Consider the following 13,098-nt stretch of genomic DNA (forward strand, 5'->3'; position numbering starts at 1 on the left):
AAATGGTTTAGTAGAATCATTTATAAAACGCATGCAGTTAATTGCTAGACCATTGCTTATGAGAGCTAAATTTCCTGCATTTGTATGAGGTCATGCTATTTTGTATGCTGCGCCACTTGTACGCATTAGGCTAGTAGCTTATCATAAGTACTCACAATTACAATTAACTTATGACTGTGAGTCAAATATTTCCCACTTGAGAATTTTTGGATGTGCAGTATATGTTTCAATTGCTCTACCACAACGTCTAAGAAGGTTCCTCAAAAGAGATTAGGAATATATGCTGGATATGATTCTCTATTAATTATTAAATATCTTGAACCTTTGATGGGTGTTGTATATACTGCACGATTTGTTGATTGTAATTTTAATGAAACAAAATTTTCAACATTAGAGGGAAAAATTAAGAAGTTGGAAAAAGAAATCACATGGAATGCATCGTTATTATCTCATTTAGATCCCCATACAGATCAATGTGAACTTGAAGTTCATAAAATAATTCATTTGTAAAATATAACAAATTAGTTACTAGATGTATTTAGATGCTAAGAAAGTAAGTAAATCACAATACCAGCTGCAAATGTTCCATAAAAAATTCATATCTCAACACAGCAAGTTCTCATTAATGAGTGTGGAAGATGCCAGTATGGTAGATCAATGGGTTCCGTTCTAAAGCTAAAAATTCTCAAAAAATAAAAATAGTTTATAGTAAAAAAAAGACTTGGTTGAGGATATAAATACTCATGAAGAAATTCATGACATGACTAGTGAGGAAGGTTACCTAAAGACAATAATGAGATTTCAATAAATTATGTCATGACAGAAGAAGGATAGAACCAGACTAATGTAATAATTGACAACATTTTTGCAATATGTTGCTTTTGATATTATATCTAAAATGTAAGAATCCTGAACTAAAATTTGTTGAATAATATCAACATAGAAAAGATTAGCTTCAGTGGAAAGAAGCAATCGAGGCAGAATTAACACTTTCAAAATGTAATGTTTTTGGACTAGTAGTCCGAACATCAGAGGGTGTCAAACCTGTGGGATACAAATGGGTATTTGTGGGAAAAAGAAATAAAAATAATGAGGTCACAAGATATAATGCAAGATTTTGCACAAGGTTTTTTAGAAAGATCTGACATTGATCATGAGGAGACATATTCTCCGGTAGTAGATGCAATTACACTAAAATATTTATTTGACTTGACTATGTATGAAAGTCTTGGTAGGCATCTTATAGATGTATTCACAACATATTTATATGAATCTCTTGATAATGTTATTTATATGAGAATCCCAAAAGGATTTAAGATACCTGAAATATATAAATCAAATTCTCAGGAGTTGTATTCACTATATGGATTGAATCAATCAGGGCAGATGTGGTATACAATTTCTTGAGTGTATATTTGTTGAAAGAAGGATATCAAAATAAGCCAATATATCAGTGCGTTTTTATATAGAAATCATAGTCAGGATTTGCAATTATAACTGTATATATTGAAGATTTAAATATAGTTGGAAGTCCTGAAGAGCTTTCAAAGGCAATAGAATATCTTAAAAAAGAATTTAAGCAGAAAAATCTCGAAAAATAAAATTTTTTTCTTGGTTTTCAAATTGAGCATTTAGTAGATGAGATATTTGTTTATCAGTCAACTTATATGGATTTTTTTTTTTTTAAAAAAGGTTCTATATAGACAAAGAATATCCATTAAATATTCCAATGGAAGTACATTCATTGGATGTTAAGAAAGATATATTTCAACCTCGAGATGATAATGAAGAACTTCTTGGTTCTAAAGTATCATATCTTAGTGCAATCGATGCATTTATGTATCTTGCTAATAATACAAGACCAAATATCATGTTTTCAATAAATTTATAGCTAGATATAGTTCTTCTTCAATAAAAAGACATTAGAACGGAATTAAACATATGCTCTGTTATCTCTTAAGAATGATCGATAAGGGTTTATTTTATTCAAATAAATCAAATTTTGATCTAGTTGGTTATGCAGATTGTAGTTATTTATCTGATCTATAAAAAGCTAGATCTCAACTAGGTTATTTATTCACATATGGAGGAATCGCCATATTCTGACAATCAATGAAACAGACCATAATGGCCACTTCCTCAAATCATGCTGAAATTTTAGCAATTCACGATGCTAGTCGAGAATGTGTATGGCTAAAATCAATGACTCAACACATTCGTGGAACATGTGGTTTGTCTTCTAGTAAAATTCTTCCAACGATATTATACGAAGACAATACAATATGCATAGCCCAAATCAAATGATGATATATTACAGAGATAGAACAAAGCATACTTCACCAAAACTTTTCTACACTCATGATCTTGAAGAAAATGGTGACATCACTGTACAACAAATTTGTTCGAAAGATAACTTGACAGACTTATTTATAAAATCATTACCAACCGCAACCTTTGAAAAATTGATGCACAACATTGGAACATGGCGACTTAAAGAACTTAAGTGATGCTTTTGAAGGAAATCGATCATAGGGATTTCCATGAGTAGCGGAAAAGATCATTCCAAAATACAATCATGTATGAACATTACAATTACAGTCGTACACAAAACATACAGTTATGCAATCAATACAGAAATTAAAGCATGAACAATCAAATAAACAAGGAGAATGCTACAAACGTTTGTTGACTCGTCTCTATGCTCTTTGCTCACGAATGCTCAAACATAGCAACCTCGAACGCTCGAACAATACGACCGCAACACTGCACGAACACTTTGCGCTCGTCCTCAATGATGGCCTTGTCACGAACTCTCCAGCAACACGAACAACCTCCACAGAACCTTGATGGCGTCGAGTTGAGTATGACACCACTAAGAAGGTTACCTTGGTATTCTCAGTATGAGAATCCAAAGGGTGGGCTCTGTGTGGACTTGGTATGAGGCAGATGAAGGAGGAATGAACAATTGTGTACACGATTGGGCAAGTGGGAGATGGCTGAAACCTATCGCATAGGTCGATGCCCAATCATTTAGCTAAAGCTAAGCGATCGTCTAACAAAAGCTAAGTGATCTTTTAGCTCATCGTTTAGCTCAGTGTCTGTCACCTACAAAACACTACACAATCGTTTACTTCGTTCAAGCTGCCGCTTAGTAAATCAGTATTTACTTGACAAGCTCTGTGAGTTTCCTTTTTACGAGAGAGAAATCTCAAAACATTTTCCCAAAAGTCTTACTAAAATTAGGAAAAAATTTTTTCTTTTATCTCACGGTTACCATGAACCACCAATAACCTCCCACTCAATTGGTTATTAAAGAAAAAAATTTAATTATCCAATAATTAATATTATTATAAATATAATTGATAACCAACTTATCATACTATATTTATAATCTATAGTTTTAATATTTCATCTCATGAAACATATAAACCTTAGTATTCCATGGTACTTAATGTAAATCTTATTTACATTAATCCTCCACTAGATTTATCTCATACATCATACCAATTATATCATATATAATCAAAATACCTCTTGTCAATTTGAACATTTCAAATCAACACCAAGAACTGATCCTCAACTTTTATCCATTGAGCTACCAAGGGGACCTTATGGACCTGTAGCTCGAAGCTCCAACGGTATGAAGCTCTAACGGTATGTGAATAACTAACTAAACTCTTTAGTCATGGGATCCACCATCCATTAACTGGCAGGCACTCTACTAAAGACCGACAGCTGAACTCTCCTTACCACGGATATGTGTCCATCTTAACCAATCAGCAGTGCGATAACCCTTCACAGATCGCTCGTAAGTACAGCTGGGCTAATAATCGTGATGCCCCTGTAGTTACATCTAACTCCCTAGGTACCACTGATCCCTCTAATGAACATAAGTCATAGTCCTACTATGACTGAGTCCTCTCTTCTAAAGAGAAGATGTGGCCATTACGTTCAAGCCCTTAAGGAAGTAATCTTTCTACTTATCTCTGCCTTGGGAAAGGATTGAATTCCATCTTGTGGATTGAGTTTCCAGCTTCTAGATCAGACAAGTCCCCAAAAAGGTAGGCATGTTGAGTTGGCAATCTGGCCACTCTCACCCATACTAATCAAAGGACTGCCCTCAAAGGCAGGAGTTCCCTAAACACTCATGATTGAGGTCCTGTCACCTATGGTCATTTAGGTGAGATGTAAGTCTTTAGTATCAACGGTGTTATATACAGAGTCTAATCATCTCATGGTCCAAGTCTTATACAAACTCTTTGTATAGGACACCTCCACTCGCACGTCTCCACATGAATGGTTAGGATCTACCATTTGTAGTAGTTTACAACACTTGCAAATCTCTACAAAGCAGGTCGTATCCGTAGTTTCACTAGGATCAAGTATCCCACCTTAATCCTTATACTACAGACCTATTTAGGTTATCACTTAAGATATGATCTACTTGTATATCACATATACATGCTTAAGTTCAATAAGATAACCAAGGAGCTTTGTTTATTGGATATGAGTAAATGCTAGAATTAAATAACATTTATTTTATTCATCAAACAATGTGTATCTTTACAAAACAACGAGATTCTGGGAGAATTAGGACACCAATCCCAACAGCTTTCACTAGGGGGAACAAATATATTCTTTTAAGAGTATAAATTATATGAAATATATATATTTTTTCCTTCACTAGGGTTTTTTCCCATTGGATTTTTCCTAGTAAGATTTTAATGAGGCATAACTCATATATATAATGGGCATCTAAGGGAGAGTATTATAAATATTACAAAAGAGGTGTAATTTAGATGTCTATTCTTAGTGTCCAAAGACCAAGTGTCACTTCTCCATTATTCCATGTGTTGTCCATGTGTCTCAAGATTACACAATATTATTATCCACGTAATCCATCTTCTACTTGTCAAATTAACAAGATTACACAATATTATTATCCACGTAATCCATCTTCTACTTGTCAAATTACCTATACATAATAGCATTTGAAGGACTTTGTAGAGACACACATATTGGTGAGCAATTCAAAAAGATTAGGAAAAATTTTCATAATTTTACTTTTCTTATTTTATATTATTATTATATTTATTTATTTTATATATTATTATCATATTTATTTATTACTATATTATATTTTTTCCATATTCGAGTTCTCGTTGTGCGTCGTTGTGTTTCTCAATTTTACAATAGTAAGATCAATATCGTTCATTTTACTAAAAAATAATAAAAGTTAATAATTAAATCAAATTAGGGAAAATTTAATTAATTAAAAAAGAAGGAAATTATTATAAATAAAAGAAGATTTAGCCAAAACGTTGAAGGAGAGGGTGGTTTTGACGGGTGTTGGATTTGTGGGTGTTTTATTTCTTGACGTGTGGCTAAGATTGCTTTATTGTTCTAAAAAAAGAAAGGGAGAAATAATGTTCTTCTTTTTGGTTGAAGAAAGGGGGACAGTGAATAGAAAAAGAGAAGTGCCTGACGAAAAGCTGAAAAGAGGCGAGGGGTTCGAATCTTGTTGCATTTGGAAAGTAAGACTAAAATTTTGGGATTTTGGTAAGTTCTCTTTTCATAGATGGAGGAAGGAAACCGTTAAACTCTAAGAATTTAAAGAGATTTGATGTGGGTTTGCTTAGGCAATAAAGTTTTAGGTTTTTGTTATGAAAATAGGAAATAAGGAAGTTCAAGGGAGGATTTAACTTTAACCTCTAATAATGTAGGAATTATTGTTTCCAACCAGTATGTGATTTTCAACCAATATGTAATGAGGCTTGAAGTGTATTGTTAGATTCTTTTTTATGAAAGATAAAATTCAACATGAATAAACAAAAGAAAGTCCATTATGGTAATGGTTCTTATTTCATTTTATTTTTGTAGTTTAGTTCGGTTGGAACTAAGAAGGAAAATATAAAAATAGTAAGGTTCATTAGAGAAACAAAGTAGAGTGGAAGTGTAAGAACGTAACTCAACTGATATAGTGTTCATACTATCAACCTCGTGGTCTGAGGTTCGATTTTCTCATCTTACATTTTAATTATAATACCTTTAAAAAAAGTGTGGAAAAAAAGTGTGGAAAAAAGAAGAAAGGTACGAGGAGAAGCAAAGTGTATGATGAGATTAGAGAGAAATTACATAAATTTTGAGAATAATGTGGAAGTGACAAAGTGACAAATTAAAATAGGTACATTGATAAAGTAAAAAGATTATTAATAGAAGAATAATAGGTGTAATGGATTTTTGGATATTTTTAGATGGATTGTTGAACATTCAATTTGAAATTTCAAGATGGACGAAGTTGGGTTCTTGAACGATCTAAAACAATAATAATTGAGTGATTGGTTTATTTTATGAAATGTTTTATTAGTACTTAAATATTATGAGATTTCAGGAAATTTATGATAATCTACTATTTTAGAAGTGATGTTCTTAGTTGAAGTTATATGCTTAAGAAGGCTCAAGTCTGTTTTATTCTGAATGGTTTCAGAATAATGAGAAAAATACGGTTATGAGATTTACGATAAAGTGATTTTTAAAGCACTACATCTTGTATCCATGTGATTAACCAATACACTCTGTTAATAAGTTTCTATGGTATAAACGTTATGGTTATGTTTCCTGATACACATTGAGAATGTGTTTCTAATGTGTAAAATGTTATGGTTATGTTTCTTGATATACTTTGACAATGTGTTCTTGAGGTGTAAATGATATGATTATGCTGCCCGATACACCACCAGAACGTATTTCAATGGTGTAAATGTTGACCTACGTGATCTATGCCAATATGATTAAGTTTGGGCATAGGTTTGACGAAGTTTTCTACAATTTCACATTTACGTTTGCAAGGGATAGATTATGATTTTCTCTCTATCATAACTTTCTCAAGTTTTTGAGTTGTTCATGTTTTACATTGATTTATAGAGCTTGAATTTCTATTTAGTATGATTATATAGTTTTCTCAAATTATTTTCCTATAAACTCTCATCCCTCATTGAGCATTTTTAGCTCAACCTTTTAAAAATATTCTCCCCCGTCAAATTGCTTTTGAGTTTCAACAGGGATTAGCTGATAATAAAATGTCATTTGACTCATCAGTTTGTTTAGCAATGTGCAAACAAGTTAACTTTCGAGTTCAAGGAAAATTTGACAATAGGCTCTACTGCACGCTTGGGTCTACTGCTGTCACATCTCCTTCTGGGTTCAGGTATGGTAATTTAGGGTGGGGTTTGATAATGTCACAGTCTATTAGTGATAGATATTGACAAACATCTATTAATGTCTATCAATGATAGATGATGATAGTCTATCAGTGACTATCAGAAAAATGAATCGAGTCTACAACATGAAATTTTATATTTATTAACATTTTAAACCTTTTTTAAAAATATAATTCTTGATTTTAAAATGTCAAATTTAAAACTTATATATTTTGAAAGCATAAAAAAATTGTTTACAAAAACAATACTATTTAGATCACATAATCTATAAAAAAATCCAAATTGTGTATAAAAAAATGTCCTAATTACTTTCAAAGCGTGTTTAAATACTACTTTCATTTCTATATTTTTGGTTTTTGTTCATTTTGGTTTTTGTATTTTTAAAAGGTTCATTTGGTCCGTTGATTTTGGTCTCCGTACTTTCCAAACATTCACATTGGTTCTTGTATTTTCAACATTTATTTATTTTGGTGCTTAAATTTTAAAAAAAACAACCATTTTGATCTATTAAAAATGAAGTAAAAATAGAAATGAAGAGACTAAAATGAAGTAAAAATAGAAATGAAAAGATTAAAATGGTCACTTCTTGAAAGTACATGGACCAAAATGAACTAAAGTCGAAAGTATAAGAACTAAAATTAACATTTTGAAAGTATATAAATTAAAATGAACAAACATAAAAAGTAGAGGGACCAAATAAACCTTCAAAGTTTTATCTTTATTTCTTTGCCATGTCTCACGGATAGGTATAGAGTTAAAACAATAGAGGAGCAAAGAGAAAATATATAATAGGCTTTGGAAAATTAAAAAAGAGTTATTTAGGACAAATTGTAAAAATCACTCCTAAAATATATTGGTAGTTAGTTACCCTCTCAAACTTTCAATTGTAAAGATTAAACAATTGTAAAGATTAAATACTCAAATTTATATAAGCGTTAAAATTTGACCTCCAAATATTTAACGGTAAGAATTAATCCTTAAACATACACGTACCATTTTTGAAAATTAGGAAACATACACGTACCATTTTTAAAAATTAAGCTCCAAACTTGTAAATTCGTAGAAATTTGATCCTCAAACGTTTGATTTAAAAAATTAAAGTTGGTTATGATCTTTTGGAAAAACGAAAACAAACTCCAACCCAAAATGGAGACGGGAGAGAGAGCTATAACCTTAGCTAATTAAAATAAACCCCAACTATTCTTTCATGCCAAGTGCTAAAGGCAGGGCATCCAACACAACTAGAGAAGTCCAATTTTCTCGTCGGGTCCCACCCCGAACCAGGCGGGGATTCTCCGATTAGGCGGGGAATGGGGGAGGGAGTGGGGAAAAAAACTTCTTCGTGAGCTAAATGAGGACGGGAACAGGAAATGCATTCCCCATCCCCGCCTCCAACCCAACCTTGTCCCGTTCTTCGTCCCCGCCCCGATTAGCTTTTACATATTTATTTAGTATAGTTATCTAATGTTATGTTGTTATTATTATTGTATAAATATTACATTTAAATTTCAAATTTAATTATTTATTGGGAAAAATAATGAATATGTTTAAATAGAATGTTTAAATTTAGATTATATATATGGATAATTTGATTTATATTTATTTCTTTCTACTAAAAAATAATTATTTTTTAGACCAAAATTTGAGTAATTTATCTTTAAATTCAAATGGTCATATAAAACTAACCATACTAAATAATTTAGTGATAAAGTTAATTATTTAATTAAAATTTGCTTATTTAAATTAATTGAAATTTTACAAAAAAACAAAAAGGTAACGGAGAAAAATTCCCCGCGGGGAACCAGATCCCCGCGAATTCCCCTCGGGAATCCCTGCCCTGATCCCCGTGGGGAATTTCACAGGGAGGAAAATGAAATGGGGAGCGGGGACAGGATGGGGAATGACATCCCCAGCCCTGTCCCGTCCCGTGGACATCTCTAAACACAACCTGAAGTGTTAAGGTTGGACTTCTCATAAATCGGGCCAATTTCAATAATTTTAGTTTTTAAGGTTTGAAGGTCTCATTTTTACAATTTTGAAAGTCCTCTTGTTTAAAGGGTGATTTTTGCAATTTGCCTAATTGAATTTTGAAAACTTTTAATTTTCCATCAAATAAGCTCTTGAATTTTCAATAGTATTTGATAGATCTCTAATTTAATAGACATTTTCTCAAGTTCAAGGATCTATTACATACAAAATTAAAAATTTAAAAATCTATTAGATAGAAAATTGAGTGTTTAGAAATTTAGTAGACATTTCTTAAAACGAGGACTTATTACATACCATCTTGATGTAGTCAATTATATGAACTAATATCTCTACATATATACATAATGTGTGTTTACCTTTTTCGGGAGAAATTATCTTTCTAATCTCGATTTTCGAAGAATAGGTGTATTTAATTACAAATATATCTTTCTGGTCATCTAATTTTTAAGATTAGGTATGTTTTGTCGTTGACTTTTCAAATTTACTAATTTAATCTATGAAAATTTTTATGAATAGAGTTTAAAAGGTTATAAACTAATTTTTTTTAATTATTTTCAGTAATTATATGAGATTTTAATTTTTTTAAAAAATATTTTGTCCATATACATTTGAAAATATATTTGTTGGAAAATTAGTAGATTTAAATGTTTAATCAGATTCTATGTTCAAGTTCTCATATAACATATTAAACTACTTTTCTACTATAAGTTGAAGAAGAATAGTATGAGCATTATATTATTGTCCGGAGAAAATTTAAGTTAGAGCAAATGTGGGTGAGGGATTTGAATCTTTATTTTTCTTTTTTGATTTTTTAAAAAAATTTTAGGAATGAGAGAACAAATTTAATTCCAACTTCATATAACGTAACAATTGCTTAGTCATGACTCCATTAACTTAAATATAGACATGATTAATATATTCATTCATGAATCGGAAAATTGTAACCAAGAAATACAAATTTTTTTTGGACATACGGTTATGGAAGATCTAGTGCAGATCTTAGCAAGACAATCAATTGATTAAAACATATATTATAAATTAAAAAAAAAACAAAAAGAAATATTTTCGAAAGATAATTTGCTAGGAATAACACTGGATTCAAAAGCATTTGAAGAATTTTTCTTGAATAAAATTAATCATTTAGAAAACATATTCGGTAAAATTTATTATTTTTGGAGAAAATAAAATAATAAACTTTAAAGTTTAGATCTGGTGGAAACTGAGTCTCTCATACTCCACTATTTTTGGAGAGTCAACCACAAATTTAAATATTGAATGAGACATTTTGTTTGGAGAGGAATGATGGGATTTTTCTAAAATACGAGAGGTAGGGAAGTATTGAAGGCTAGAAAGCAGGAGCAGTTAGAGAAAAACGTGGAGTCGAAATGGTTGAGAAATTGAGTCCAACATGTATATAAATGAAGGATTGGAGGGATTAGCCATCAGGGAACGGATAATAACCCATCTTGGGATACAAAGCCTGCTCGACAATAAGAGCAGTGATTTAAAAAATAACAAAAGAGAGAGAAGGGAGAGGTACAAAATGGCTGGGTTGATATTTACCGTGCTGCTTTGCCTCTCAGCTGCAACAATGTCGACGGTCCGGGCTGAAGACCCTTATTTCTTCTTCACATGGAACGTCACCTATGGCACCATCTCTCCCTTGGGCGTTCCCCAACAGGGCATTCTCGTTAATGGTCAATTCCCCGGACCTAATATCAATTCCACATCCAACAATAACCTAGTCATTAACGTCTTCAACTACCTCGACGAACCTTTCCTTATACATTGGTATCACACTTTTATATTCATATATGTTTACATATGCGTAAAAATGTAACTTTTAATTTGATAAATTGGATGGGACTTGCAGGAGTGGAATTCAGCACAGGAAGAACTCGTGGCAAGATGGACTACTTGGAACCAATTGCCCAATCCCACCGGGAACAAACTTCACCTACCATTTCCAAGTTAAGGACCAAATTGGAAGCTTCTTCTACTACCCATCAACTGCCATGCACAGGGCAGCGGGAGGCTTTGGTGGCCTTCGTGTGAATAGTCGTTTACTCATTCCTGTCCCTTATGCTGACCCAGAAGATGATTATACTGTCCTTATCGGTGATTGGTACACCAAGAGCCACACCGCCCTCAAGCAATTTTTGGATAGCGGTCGCTCCATTGCTAGACCTGACGGTGTCCTCATCAACGGAAAGACTGCTAAGGGTGACGGAACCGATGAGCCACTCTTCACCATGAAACCTGGAAAGACTTACAAGTATCGAGTTTGCAATGTGGGTCTCAAGTCATCTCTCAACTTCAGATTCCAAGGACACACCATGAAGTTGGTAGAGATGGAGGGGTCTCATACCGTGCAAAACGATTACGAATCACTTGACGTCCATGTAGGGCAATGCTTTTCGGTGCTAGTCACAGCCAACCAGAGAGCCCAAAGACTATTACATGGTTGCATCAACTAGATTCATTAAGAACCTTCTTGTAGGTAAAGGCATTGTTCGATATACCGATGGAAAAGGCCCCGCCTCTCCTGAAATTCCTGAGGCACCCGTGGGTTGGGCTTGGTCCCTCAATCAATTCCGTACCTTCCGTTGGAACCTCACTGCCAGTGCTGCAAGGCCTAATCCCCAAGGTTCGTACCACTATGGTTCCATCAACATTACTCGTACCATCAAGCTCGTCAATTCAGCTAGTATGGTGGATGGTAAACTAAGATATGCCATCAATGGTGTCTCTCATGTTGATCCTGAAACTCCATTGAAGCTTGCAGAGTACTTTGAAATTACTGATAAGGTGTTCAAGTATGATACCATTTCTGATGAGGGGCTAGCAGAAGGTGCAACCACTGTGACAGTTGCTCCGAATGTTGTTAATGCAACCTTCCGCAATTTCATTGAAATCATTTTTGAGAACCACGAGAAGAGCCTCCAATCATGGCATTTGAATGGTTACTCATTCTTCGCTGTTGCGTAAGTATTATGTGTATTATGTGGTGGTCTTAAACAATTAGTGTGTAATTAGTGTGTAAAAATACATCAACTTAGCATGACTAATGAATTTTTGTTCAATATTTTTACAGCATTGAGCCTGGGAGATGGTCTCCGGAGAAACGAGCCAACTACAATCTTCTTGACGCTGTGAGCAGGCATACAATCCAAGTCTTTCCTAAGTCGTGGGCAGCCATACTTCTTACATTTGACAATGCTGGGATGTGGAACTTGAGGTCTGAGTTGACAGAAAACCGTTACTTAGGACAACAACTCTACATCAGTGTGCTTTCACCCGCTCGTTCCCTCAGAGATGAGTACAACATCCCAGACAATACTTTGCTATGTGGTTTAGTGAAGGACATGCCATTACCAAAACCATATACCATTTGAGATGATCTATCCATCCTTCCTCACTCCAAATGGGATATTATGATACATATTAAGTAATTTTGGAGAAGCTGAATTTTATTGTATATGATTGGTTGCGAGTAAACAATAAAAGAATATTTCCTTATAATTAATATCTTTGTAGTGTAGAGCGTTTATTTTTGGGTAAAATTTTGACAATGCTAAAATATTGTTTTTCATTTATTAAGATTTCTAAAGTTGAAGCTTTTGATTCAATATATAATTCCGAAAGAACTTCCCTTTAAAGTGAAATATTTTTAAAGTCCCCGCTCCCCACCACCACAAAAAAAAAAAAATAAAAAAAAAATAAAAATAATAAAAATAAATAAAAATAATAATAAATAATAAAAAAATTAATTGTTCATCCACTTCTTCAACATTATGTCAAAAGCATTAACATTCAAAGAGAACGAATGTATATTTTTAATTCATTCCACTTAATTAATATATATTTTTTTTGGAAATTTTCAATATGT

At 32.8% G+C, this 13,098-nt stretch overlaps 1 protein-coding gene across 1 annotated transcript; it reads left to right on the forward strand.

The window, feature by feature from the left end:
* Window positions 1–5,473: 5,473 nt before the first annotated feature.
* On the forward strand, window positions 5,474–12,734 carry LOC120088038 (L-ascorbate oxidase homolog). The gene is given in 5 exon segments (XM_039045059.1): window positions 5,474–5,559; window positions 10,793–11,000; window positions 11,083–11,650; window positions 11,652–12,193; window positions 12,304–12,734. Coding segments are annotated over 4 exon segments (1,611 nt in total). The 5' UTR covers window positions 5,474–5,559; window positions 10,793–10,800; the 3' UTR covers window positions 12,605–12,734.
* Window positions 12,735–13,098: the final 364 nt, after the last annotated feature.

The sequence above is a fragment of the Benincasa hispida genome, chromosome 10 (genome assembly GCF_009727055.1).
Source record: "Benincasa hispida cultivar B227 chromosome 10, ASM972705v1, whole genome shotgun sequence".
Taxonomy (NCBI): Eukaryota; Viridiplantae; Streptophyta; class Magnoliopsida; order Cucurbitales; family Cucurbitaceae; genus Benincasa; species Benincasa hispida.